This window comes from Grus americana, chromosome 1 (genome assembly GCF_028858705.1).
Source record: "Grus americana isolate bGruAme1 chromosome 1, bGruAme1.mat, whole genome shotgun sequence".
NCBI lineage: Eukaryota > Metazoa > Chordata > Aves > Gruiformes > Gruidae > Grus > Grus americana.
Window position 1 is genome coordinate 215,191,655 of NC_072852.1, and position 13,523 is coordinate 215,205,177.

A 13,523-nucleotide genomic window follows, 5' to 3' on the forward strand; every position below is an offset into this window, starting at 1 on the left:
GCCCTTTTCTAGTGGTGGCAGTGTCAATATGGAGGGTAAATATTCTAAGACTACAAATACTGTAACTGATTAAGTCTTCTGAGTAGTAAAAAGTCCTGTCTTTTCTTTTGGTCCATTATCTAACTGAGCAATGAGAGAGGATGAAAGAAAAAAAAAAAAAACCTTCTCTGCTTTGTCCGAGACAGATTTATTTCAGCTGTTGTTCAGTTCAGTCCAATTTACCACTTGGATTTGCCTATTGATTGTGGCTTTAAATAAAAAGCAAAGCCTCGGTGTTCCCGGCTCCAGCGCTCATGCATTATCACAGACAAAGGGAAGCAGTTTGGGAACTTTTACATTACTAACATATGTTTATTTAGCATCTCTAATCCTGCAGGATCTCAAAGCATTAAACACAAGCTCCAGTGTATAACACTATGCAATTCGTGCAACATTCACGCAGAGCATGACACCTTCCCCATACGGCGGCAGAGGCCAGGGGGGTAAATTCTGGCTTGACCATTTTGAACAGTTTGTATTTTACCTTCCCTGCTCCAAAGCATCCCAGGTTAAGTACTCCACTGCCTAAGCCACCCCAGGGGGCTTTCCACCCACAAAAGCCCTATGCATGGAGCGGGCTGTAGGAGACCATGATGAGCCATGCTTGCAAAAATAAGAAGTCTAGCCGATAAAAATGAACCAGCACTTCGTATCGCTCACACAGAGCCGCGCAGCAGAAAAGATGTAGTTTGTGTTAGGGGTGCCCATACCGTTAATAACATTAGATTCAGAAAGGTAATTGTATGTCTTGGGAGTTTCAGCTCACGAGGTGAAACCCAGACCCAGGTAACCCAAGATTATTGCTGTCCCAGGCGTAGTTTAACCAACATAAGTTTCTACCTCTACCTCTTCCAAAGCACATTTGCTAGTAAAGGTGTGTGTGCGCCTCTGTGGCATCCAGCTATGCAGAGGATTAAAAGTTTAATCAGTAAGAGCAAATTTTTTAATGAGTTTCAACTTTGAACTCACCCCAACTTTTTTGCGGCATTTATATTCAGGACCTCATTAATAAAACTGAACTTGGGTTACCAGCAGCTACTCAAAGTATTACCTCAATATAGCAATTTTTTACTTGGTAAATTTAGGTGGGAAGTACCATTCAGCTTTTCTGCTGGGTGAATGTTTTGCTTTTACCTGGTTCTCTGCTCTGTGGTTCAACGTAACCAGCATTTGTTTCAGTGTCCATTCTACACAGGAGCTGGGATTGGAAAATAGTTTTAAGATCTCTCTCTTCCACAGGAGGTTGTAATCAATAATAAAATCCACCCGAGTGAGGCTGTGAAATCCCAAAATAAATTACAATGATAGTGCTGGGAAAGGGGAGCAGGAACTTCCAGTTCTGCCACCATTTTTCTCCACCCGTCATTTTCCTTTGCCCGTCTGCAAACGGCCTGCTGTAAGACTCGGTGAAAGCTATCTGTGCTTTCCAGGCAAAGATGCTAAAGAATTGCAAAGTGCCAGTAAAAATGTCCTCCTCTTGTCCACCTCTCATGCAAAACAGAGATTATGAACAGCTCAAAAGCTGACTGACATTCAGCTGGGCTTTGTTAGGACAGTCAGTGGAAAATGCAAGGCCCTGATCAAAATGGATGATGGATTCCCACAGGGAACTTCTTCCACCAGGGTTGAAGCCACTTGCTTAGTGTGAGTGACATGCAGGTAAATGAAATAATACCCTACCAGCCTGCTGTCATTGGAAAGGAATACAGATGGAGACTGAACTGTCAGGCTGGAGCTGTCTTGAAGGTCAGAGCATTTTATTTAGCAAGAATCAGTGTCATTTGTGGAGATTAAATCTGTTCAGACTTTAATAGGATAAATCACAAGGGATATTCCAGAATAAATCAGAAAGGCGCTTTTTTTTCCCCCTCCCAAAGTATTAAGTAATTTGAATAAAGAACCAACTTAAGGCTTTTTAAAACAGAGAATAATTCGGTAGGTTTTATGTGTCTGAAGAGGGGTTAATTTTCCTAACATAAAGGTTGAAGGAGAGAGGAAATTTCTTATCATGAGGGATAGAGTCAACTGTGATCGACACTCAGGTTTCTAACCAGCTTCTCCTGGAACAATGCCACTAAGTGCAAAATTGTGAGCTCTGGCCTATCCGTTTATTATGAATTCTTGGGACCTGATGAGTTTGTACAGCTTGAAGGTGTTCTGGAGAAAAGTAGAGACTTTTTCGTACTTGTTCTAATTACTACTTCACCTTTTTTAGAAGGAAGGAGACCTGGGTTCAGGCAGCAGACGCTGTAAGTTTAATCTGTTGGTTTCAGGCTTAGAAGAGATGCAGCTCAATACACACTAGTAGTAACCACTTAATTCTAGTAGAAGAAGTTAATAAGTTTAGAATCTATCTTAAACCATAGATAGAATCCTTGAAAGACAATTTTTTTTAAATTGTGTCTAAACTCATCTGGTTGTTTTTTCTGGCCAGTTCCATTGAATGCTTTCCAAGTGGATGCTGGTTTATTAATTTCTTCAGTCTTGGGCTTATTTAGTGTTGTAGTCATGGAGCTAAAAACATTATCTTTCTGTCCACTCACCCTGTTTTCTCAGCCAGCCTTTCTTGTTTGCAAGGAAGCAGTGAGTGAATGGTATTTAACATGGGACTGATGTTCAGGTTCCTCAGCCCTCCTCCTAGTTCATGCTTTACTTAGGGCAAAATGTGGCACTCCAAGGACCATTGTGTTTCTCTCTTCCTGAGGTCCAGCTGAATTCAGTGGCAGGACTTCCCCTAATCTCCACGAGGGCAGGACAGGACTCTAGAGTCTTTGCTGGAGTCAGCATGAGCACCAGATAAGCCTTGACACAGTGATCTTGAAGAGTGTATCTTCAAGTGCTTTATGCTTGCGAGTCTGCTTTTGGGTTTTTGTATTGGGGTCTTTCTTGGGAGGGCAGATTTATTTATTTTTTTAGTATTTTTTTTTTTGCTTTGTTTTCTGCCCCTAGTGTACTGTGCTTTCCCTTCACTTTCTGGCACTGCACTAACACCAGTTTCAGGACGATGTTTATATTAATTAAGCAAACTCAGGCACTGGGACTCAACCTATAGTAGTTCCTGGCATGATTTTGGCTCAGGCCAGTGAGTCTTTTCCTTTTGTAGCTGCCCTCCATGCCAGAGAGCACCCCAGGCACAGCGACTGGTAACAGATCTAGCTCAGGATCCTGTGCTGTAACACACCCTGTACTAACATTGTCAAATACAGCACCACTTCACTTTCCCAGTGTGTCTGCCCTGCGCATTTTTATTCTCCAAAGTGCTTGCATTGCCTGTTGACTGAAGGAAACAAATCATCCAAAAAATAATAACTTCATACCCTTGTTTTTCAGCCACAGCCCAGCTCATAAGTATTACTTGACCACAGATCCAATCACCGGCTCCATCTACCTCTCTGACACCAACAGCCGACGTATCTATAAAATCAAGTCAACCACATCAGTGAAAGACATTGTGAAGAATTCAGAGGTCTTGGCTGGAACCGGGGATCAGTGCCTCCCGTTCGACGATACCCGCTGCGGAGATGGAGGCAAAGGCACTGATGCTACCCTTACAAATCCCAGGGGTGAGACTGCTTCTTCTCCACAGACTTTTTTAAAGGGGTTTGGGTTTTTTTGAAAGGGGCTTGTTTAGTCATGCTGGAGACTGCTCTCCTTTCCAATTCAGAAAATGCCCTCGGATTTTGCAAGCCTTCCCCAGTCAACCCACAAACACATCCTAAGGGTTTGCCTCTGGAAATAAGCGGGTATGTCTCACCCTCAGCCAGTCCTGGTTCTTCTTATCGAGGTGGCTGGGAGGAGTGCCACACCAGAGGGGTGAAGTGATGGGCACATGTCCAAAGGGCAATAGAATAAATCCACCCGTCAATTTTGTACGCACTTAGCCACTACTCCTCCTTGCCAAATAACAGTGTTTGGTCCTTCCCAATCTGGACTGGGTTCACTTATGTTCAGTTCACTGAGGCTTTCTTGGCATTAAAAAAAATTAAAAAGCTTTTTAAGCATTGCTATATATATAAAATAGCAACAAGACCAGCATACAGCTCAGAGATACGTAAATTGAGGTTTATACATTGACGTTATATATCATGGTGTCCAGCTTAAATCCTATAGGGGGGTGGATACTAATTTCGATATGGGAATGATCTAATTCAGCATGATTTCACCTGGTTCCTGATTAGCTTACTTCTTAAATGTGATAAAAGCACAGTCAAATCAGAATAAAAGCATCACACAGCCTTCATGACTGTGAACTAAATTGTTCCAAACAGGTTTAGCCAAACATATGCAGTCCTGTGTGTAGCCAAGACTTCAGTCTGGCAGTCTCAAGGTAAGAAGCTCTGCATATGGAGGATGTCGCTCCTCCCAGCTGTCCACAGCTCCTTGGAAAAAAACACATGGAGGATATAGAGATGAGGTGGAAGATCCTGTTGGTATACGCACTTTCTGCAGTGTTTGTGCAGAGGGGCGAGAAGGACGCCCATGCAGGAATGCTTTTAGAAATGTGGCATTTTTGCCTGTTGTATGTCTTCTTGCCCAGCTGTTAGGATTGCGAGGAGTTATTTATAGGTTCTTGGCTTCGGCATCACTGTGCTGCAGGTTTCCTTTTTCCTTGCATTTGGGAGTGGTAGCTCTCTCCTTACTCACCACGGCAATTTCCAAGCCTATCTCAACCTCTTTGTAAAGCCACCTCTCAGCAAAACCTGGGGATCTTTTAACACGTTATTTCACAAAGAGTAGGCAAGATGAAGACAGCTGAGCTGTTGTTTCTCTTCTTGGCTAGACTTCTCAGGAAGTTATTTTTCTTGACATAGAGATGACATTATTGTTACTGAATCCAAGAAACCCAAACTGATTTAGTGACCTTTTGTGTCAGCTCTTGTGATTTTTTTTTTTTTTTTTTGTTACATGCCAGCTAGTTGTTTCCTGGCAGGATGCAGAAAAATATACCTTGGGAGACCTGTTTTTTGCCAAAAAGCACTGAAAGCCAAACTGCTACCCTCGTAATATTCAAAGGGCCCAGCATGGTTTCCAAGCACTCCAGAGACCCATGAGGTGACCAGTATATCAGGATAAAGTATTGCCAGAGGCACAGATATAGAAAGGGAACGGCTACCTGTGGTCAGGTTGCAGTGTAGAAATTATCTCACCGAAATGAGAAGGCTGAAGGAAAAGAAAATTAAGTGACTTGGGCAGAGAGATTCAGGCAGTCCAGCAGATGAGTCATGAGATCAGGGAATCCAGAAATACGTAATCCAATTTTCTGCACCACTTTGATGTTCAACCAGTGCAAACAAAAACCAAACCCCACAACCCACAACTTTTGTTGGACTTCCGTTCTCCCTTGTACAAGATGAGAGGAATATTATTCATTTCTCTACATGGGTGGATGTTGCAAGGTTTAGATGACTTATGTTTCTGCTTTGCTATGGGAAACAGAGCTCTGGAGTTCAAAGCTTTCAGCACTGAAATCCTTCTTCTTGGCAATTCAAGCTCTCAGGAGGCCATTCTTCCACCTCAATCATATAACGGCAAAATGCATGCATTCATTCCTCACAGCTCTGAAATTTCACAAAATAGAAGTAAATTGAGGGTGAAAGAGGAAATGACACGAAGCAAAATGGCAACAAGAAAATAATAATCCAGAAAGCCCACACTGCCAATGGAAAGTTCATAAATGGTGTTCCCTGATCTGGTTCTAGCCTGAGTTTGCAAAGTCTGCTGAGACAATGTCTTTGGTAGGTGTGACTCACTTCCCATTCACCTCAATAAATGATTAACAGTGAAAACTCACACCGACAATGTAATGTCAGTATTGTTTATACCTTCACAGCAGTTCATCCTAGCAGAAAAATCCACCAAATGCTCTTCCTTCATGTGACTGTATTTCATAATAGTTCAAAATAAAAATGATTTGTTGTACAGGTAACCAGTAGTCCTCAGGTTGTAGGAAACAGAACCTTCTGCTTCCTTGTCTTGGCAGGGGAATGAACACTCATAAGTGAAGGGTCAGAGGAAATTAGAAATCGATTCTGCAGCTATAGAGAAATCAGCTAGCCAGGGAAGAATTTGGAAAGTTCGGTTCTTCAAGAATCACCGCTCTTCATGGGAGTCTACTTTTTAAGGCTAAAGCCTTTTTTTTTTTTGACTGAAGATAATTGCTTCATGCCAAGTAGGATTTGTGTATTTTAAGGACATCTTTGCACTTGTTCAAAAATTGTAAGGAAGCAAGGTCTTGTCTCCACTTTCATGATGTTTTAATTAGTTGATATTTGCAGCTCGCTGGAAAATACTCAGGGAATACACCCCTGCTAGATGAAAAACGGCAATTCATAAAGACTGGAGAATCGGTCATGAGGTGTCAACACATATTTTTGCATCTACCTTTAGCTTCTTGGACCAGTCAAGCATCTGGTCTAAGTAGACTTTTTGGCTTTCTTCTCGATGGAAAGAAACTGGTACCCCAAAGGTCATTCATTCTATGCCAGTGCATGTGTCCAAGGTAGGATGAACCATATCTGGTTCTGGGAGTGCTGATCTCCTCCTGGAGATGATAGCCTGAAGAATGAGGTCCCCACCCCAGCTAATGCCATTCAGAATGGTTCTCCACTTTATGAGCAGCAGCCTTTTCCCCACAGTTTTGATTACTTCTTCCAGTTGCCACCTCACCTCCCATGAGTTCAGAGTGGATAATTTCATAGAATCATAGAATCATAGGATGGTTTGGGTTGGAAGTGACCTTCAAAGATTATCTAGTCCAACCCCCCTGCCATGAGCAGGGACATCTTTACTAGACTAGGTTGCCCAAAGCCCCATCCAACCTGGCCTTGAACACTTCCAATAATGGGACATCCACAACTTCTCTGGGCAACCTGTTCCAGTGTCCCACCACCCTTGTCACAAAAAAAAATTTCTTCCTTATATCCAATCTAAATCTACCCTCTTTCAGTTCAAAACCATTATCCTTTGTCCTATCAATACATTGCTCTCAAGTACCTCCTGGATAGAGGTTCTTGTCTCTCTCCATTGAAGGAGAGAGAACTCCCTTTAGATGATCAGCTTAGACAAGACATTAGGAGGGATAAAACCCACCCCAGGAATTTGACCCTTCCCCTGTCTTTGGCTTCTCTGATAAAGGTAATCCGTACAAATAGAGGACAGGTAGATCAACAGTTGCAATAGTGGTGGCAGTTGTTTGGTCAGGGTATTTATCACAGCTATTAGGAACCAGTCTGATACTTCCAATTCATTTGCCACAAAGCACAGCAAAGCTTTCAGATGCTAATGAATTTCAATATATCCTTGCAAATTAAAGTGTTACCACTCTCTAATTATCATCTGCTAATAATGATCCTCTTCTACAAGCAATCTAAAGAAAAATTAAAACTCCAGCTTGTCAGAGCATTTGTTTTCATCTGAGTACTCACCAGTGGTTCTCCTCGGGAAAATGTTGTGGCAGAGAAATTACCAAGGAGCCTGCAATTAAAAGAGATTGCAGTGACAAGTCTGACACAATAGGAAGAAGGTTTCAGAAGGGACATGGAGGGGAGGGGGCATCTCATTCATTTAGCACCACAAAAACTATGCAAAATGAAGTAATTAATTTGGGGACAGATTGCTTCCTTCACTGTGTCCTGCTGAACGTGTAAACAAAATCTCAGTTGTTCACTAAGTATTCATGAGTTCAACAGAAGAAGAAATGCAACCTTCCACAATCTGTTAATATTTTTATTGTCTAATAATGTAAGGGCCATTTCAGGGAAGACCAGAAGCTGACTGAACAAAATATCTTGTCCCTTACTGTGGCCAGAAAAGACACGTAGGGAAAGGGGCAACGACAGAACAGTCTTTCCCTGCTAACACTCCAGATTCAAGTCATTGACAGTCGGGGCACTTTCTGAGTAGGTTACACCTGGACCTGTGCTTAGATGCCACCATCAATTGGTCTAGAAACCTCCCTGAACACCTAGTTTTGTTCTTCCAGACATCCTGTGCTAATAATTTCCACAATTTATTTAGCCATATCTTGAAAAAGCATGGTCTTTTTGAGGCTGGAACACTGTTTTCTGTTCTCTCTCTGTGCCTTTCCTAATCCATTTCTGTTTTCTGGCTCCCTCCTTGACCACTGCAGAGCACAAAGCTGATCTTTGCAGAAAACTTTTCACAGGAATTCCAAAATCTTTTTTCCTGTGAGCTATTTTACAGCTTGTCATTGCATATGGGTAGTTAGGCTTACTCCTTCCCCTGTGAATTGCTCTGTACTTATTGACATTGATTTTCATCTGCCATTTTATCACTCAGTCATTCAGCATCCAGCCAGACAAGAAAGCTCCAAATTTGGATTCCTTTAGCACCTACTTTTTTACTTAAAAGGGTTTTTTCCCCTTTTTTTTTTTTCCTAAGTAGAGCTACATGTGCAATGCAATCACTTTTAGCAGCTCGTCTTCTAGAACAAGCCCACCACGTCCCAGTAGCTATTTGCAGCGTAACATTGTGCTGTCACCTCCTCAGGCTACAAGGTCCTGACATTTCAAGCAAATGTCATCGCGTCACAACTTTCTATCAGCACAACTCACTGGTGTGACGCACACGGTGCTACAAGCCCTTGTTTCTTATGGGATCTCTGAGTATCCAAGAGGAGCCAGCATGATTTCGTAACGTGTGGATTTCATATCTCGGAGCTTAAAGTTTGGATCTGCAATGCTACCTGTGTAGCGGCAGCAGATGTTTTCTCTCCGTAACTGTGAGATTGAACTTCGAGCTGTATGCTGAAAATCTTTAATTCCCTTATGTTCCTATGGAAACATGAGTGGAGCCTTCTGCCAAAGCAAGCTGAGGCCTTCGGCTTTACATGCGTAACATGTGAATTACCCATTTCTGTGCCCATCTGCAGGAGCCAGCTCCCAGCACTGGACCTGTGCCACAATCAGAAAGGAAACACAGAAAGGTCCAATCTAACCTCTACAATCTGCTGCAAAGAAACCGTGAGATACTTCTTTCGCTTTCTGCAGAAGTCATCCATCCAAAAACACTTTGTGGGAGAGCAGGGCTCCTTTTCATAATTAGATTTGATTCCAAGACAATGAGCTAAAGTCAGGATGGAATTGGAGCAGTTTCTGTTTGAGGGGCATGGGCAAATGGGAATTTATGGCTTTGGCATGTGCAAATGGGAATTTAGGGCTTTGACAGACTGAAAATTCTGTTACCCTGCAGAACATCCTAGGAAATGCAAGGCAATTGAGATTGCTTAGCCTCTGTGAAAGAGGGATAAGCAGAGAAGTGCTCTGTGATAAGAACATATGCACATGCCATTGCCCTGGAGCAGGATGATAAGTGGTAAACTTTGATATCCCACTTTAACTTATTCAGGTGTGCAAGCTCTTTGTCTAAGCTGGAATGCAAAATAAAGTTGTGCTCTATCGACCGATCAGAGCTGGCTTGAGAGCCAAAGTACGTACAGGTTATTATTACTGTAACTGGTTAATCAGACCAGCCATCAGACCTCAGCATTGAACACTGTGAGCAACTGTCAGCACACACTGCTGATAAATCCAATCCAATACATATGGAACTAGCTAAGAGAGAAAATTCTGCCTCATTTAAAATCACATTATCCAGCCTGCCACCCTTCACTGGCTTTTGGCCTGTCACACAGACTAATGGACAGGTGCCCTGGAAAATACTCGTCGTGAACCTAGGAATGGGTAAGAGCCTCTTGTGTTTGACAAAAGCCAATTAAGATCAACTAAACCTTCTATTATGCCTCTTCTGAAAAAAGCACGTCTACCGTATTACTTAAAGAGCTCAGTTGTACTCCTGGTTGTCAAGCAAACACCAACAAATATTGAAGAACTTGCCATTTGGCGGGCAAAATAATTAGAGGAGCAGTAACCTTCAACAGCAGACGCCAGTGACAGGTGACATGTGCCAGTATCCTGGATGACTCATTGAGCAGGGCACCAACTGGGGCACAATGCTGACAGATCTCATGGCAGGTGAAGGCAACTTCCAGAGAGCCATGGATGCCAGTGAGATATTGATGCTTATACCGCCAGATCCCTCTGTAGCTTTTGACAAAGTGCTAAGATACAACTGATGTGTTCATGTTGTATAGTGAGAATAAATGGCCACCACTGCTGTGGCTTCTCCCGTTGAATTTAGATGTGCAACAGGTACCTTCCGCTCCTCTTCAAGGTTCTTGTTTCATGGTCCTGCAAAGATCAGTCCTGTCTTGGCATGAATTAAACACAGGTATTGGAATGTAGGACTAGAAGCAATCTTTTGGGTCATTTAGTCCTGTCATCCATTATCTCAGCAGTCCTGTCATATAATCCCCTCCAAAATTAATGAACATCATCATAAAAGCAGCAAGTAATTTTTTTTCCTCACTGCCCTAGAGGCTATTCTGAAACCTCACTGCTCTGATGGTCGAATACCCAATCCAGGTCAAAATGATGCCCTTCAGACAGGGACATGCTGCGAAGAACTAAGGAAAATGCCGGTTTTACCTCCTGGCAAAAATACACAGCTCCCATTCAACTGAAACATCAGCTCCCTGACTCCCAACTGACTTTGAATCAACAGTTTTGCAACCCTGTCTGAATCCCTTCCTTTACGTCAGCTCAGCGGAGAAGTTTGTTCTTTGTCTCAAACAATATCTTAGTCCTGAACTTTTCCTGCCATTACTTGAAAGGTAGATTATCTTCTGTGGATTTCTGTGTGACCAAATATATGTTTTTCCACGTGTCATCCACCTCCAATGGCTTTCAGCCCATGCAATAGTTACAGTGCTGGCCAAAGGCCATCATTTTAATTGCCAAAGCAATCAGGAGATTAGTCCCTGCTACATGAAAATCTCACATTTTTGATCTGTGAACTGCTGCATCTGTACTTCACAGCATAGCTCACAGTGGATAAAGACTGAGGGTAAATGTTTCAAACAAGGGGATCTGGCTGTAAAACAGCATTTTGGAGAAACACAAGACCTGATCGCTTCTCCAAACCACTCTCAAAGCTTTCTGTCTGAAACAGATTTTCCATCATTTCTGTCACCGTGATGACAGCCAAAAAAACATTATAGTGAGGATTCATCTCACTAATTTAATCTGTCTACAGTGTAAATGTTTCCTTTGGAGATATTTGCTGTAGTCTCCTTTTAGAGTCAATGGGGAGGACAAGGTGTTTCTAGCGGGATTCATGTAATCTCGTACAGATATCTGCTTTAGGGTGCTGTGAATTGCACCCCAGAAGTAGGTATTTCTTTCCACTGATTGGAAAAGCTCCAGATACTTGCTTGGATGCACAATGCAGATGTCTGCTTTTTGCCAAGTGATTGCTACCCTGCTAGCGAAAGAAACCAAACAAGCAGATCCTAATATTCATATATTCCAAGCAGAATTTTCACGTGCATAGATAAGGGTGTTACAGGCTTCTACATTCTTTTACTGTTCCTTTACATTCTTTTAGTGTCTTTAAGACACTCAAATATTATGCTGAGTAGCATTCTGCCACCGTAGGGTAGATGAGATGGATGATTCTATTAGTATCTGTGGAGTTATTTTTAATTTATACTAACATAAAAGAGAGGTGAATGGGGCCCTTAACTTCTTATTCCTGTCTTAGTCACGGACTTTCTCTGTGACCTTGTGAAAATTGCTTTATCTGTTATTTTCCCGATATGTAAAATTAGGATGATTACACTCGCAGACTGCTATGAGGTCTAATAATTAAGTGTAAAGCACTCTGAAATCCTCTGATGGAAGATGCAGAGTATAGCTAGCCTGGGATAAAAAGGATTAAAGGAGGTTGTGCTAACATAACAAATACTTGAGAAATGATGCTTAGGGGGAAGTGAAATGGCCCATATCTGCAGGTGCGGAAAGGAGAATCAGCAGTCTGTAACTTGTCGGCAAACCTCAAATCCACTGACAGGAGTACGTCTACGAAGGAGGTTTGGACAATGAAGTGAATCACCAAGCAGAGTTTAGAAACAGATGAAATACTATAGATTAGTAGATTACTACAGATTAGTAGGATTATCCTAGGAAAAACCCTTGCACTTTTATCCATCTGGAATTTGATTGACCTGATGGATCTTTCACAGCCTTTTTCATCACCATTTCTGAAAGATTCACCAATGTAACATTTTCATGCACATGGCTTAATATTCATACCATGAGCGAGAACACCATGTTTCTGAGCATGCAAGACACGTAGTTATTAGAAAACCTTTTCCTTTCAGCGGTTCACAGAATGCCATGCCCTTTTCCAGAAGCGAGCAGGGATTTCTAAATTGCATCATGGGCCAGTTGGAAGTGCTTTCCGTGGAATGGTGCCAGTTCAAAGCTCCTCATAACCAGGACTCTCGCATGTCCCACTCTCATCTCATCCCTTTTGGATGCCATAAATATATGGCTCCCAATCAAACCAGCGGTCTTACTCTTTCACGAGCATCAAACCAGACACCGTCCTCTATTCATCTTGTGATTGTCAGGTTGCTGTTACTTCTGACTGTCTTGCTTTTTTCCTCCCCAGGCATCACTGTGGACAAGTTTGGGCTGATTTATTTTGTGGATGGCACTATGATCAGACGGATTGACCAGAATGGGATCATTTCAACTGTGTTGGGTTCCAATGACTTAACATCTGCTCGACCGCTCAGCTGTGACTCTGTCATGGACATTTCTCAGGTAAGACAATGTTTTGGTTAGATTTCTACAGAATAGAAGCCTATGACTTCACCCTACCTGCATGTCTGTGTGCCTCCCCAGGTTTGACGAAGAGGTAAGGGCTCAAGGAGAATTACTTCTCTACATATTTTATGGTATGAAAATGACTGGGTCGAAAATAAAGACTGAAGAAAAGACCGAAGTGACCTAACTCAGAGATCTCTGGGGAGAGAGTTTTAAAAGATAAAATCATTTTGGTTGGAAAAGACCTTTAAGATCATCAAGTTCAGCCATTAACCTAGCACTGCCAAGTCCATCATTCAACCACGTCCCTAAGCACCACATCTACATGTCTTTTAAATCCCTCCAGGGATGGGGACTCCACCACTTCCCTGGGCAGCCTGTTCCAGTGTCTGACAACCCTTCCAGTGAAGAAATTTTTCCTAATATCCAATCTAAACCTCCACCTCCCCTGGTGCAACTTGAGGCCATTTCCTCTTGTCCTATGGCTTGTTACTTGGGAGAAGAGACCAACCCCCAGCTGGCTACAACCTCCTTTCAGGGAGTTGTAGAGAGCGATCAGGTTTCCCCTCAGCCTCCTTTTCTCCAGGTTCAACAACCCCAGTTCCCTCAGCCTCACCAGTGCCAGGTACAGGGGGACGATCGCTGCCCTGGTCCTGCTGGCCACACTGTTTCTCTCCCAGCCACAGAAGAGACTTCTTTCAGAGCTCCGGCTCAGCTGGGAGACACAGATTCCTGGGAAGGCAGGTTTCATTAGGCACATTTCTCAAGATACCAGTTGCTGTAAACTAAAAAGAC

At 42.6% G+C, this 13,523-nt stretch overlaps 1 protein-coding gene across 2 annotated transcripts in view; it reads left to right on the forward strand.

The window, feature by feature from the left end:
• TENM4 (teneurin transmembrane protein 4) overlaps nucleotides 1-13,523 on the forward strand; it is a 622,246-nt gene that overhangs the window by 558,438 nt on the left and 50,285 nt on the right. For both annotated transcript variants that reach the window (XM_054803254.1, XM_054803243.1), the window contains 2 exons: nucleotides 3,370-3,602; nucleotides 12,571-12,725. In XM_054803254.1, coding sequence (XP_054659229.1) covers nucleotides 3,370-3,602; nucleotides 12,571-12,725 — 388 coding nt within the window. The remainder of the gene's footprint in view (nucleotides 1-3,369; nucleotides 3,603-12,570; nucleotides 12,726-13,523) is intronic.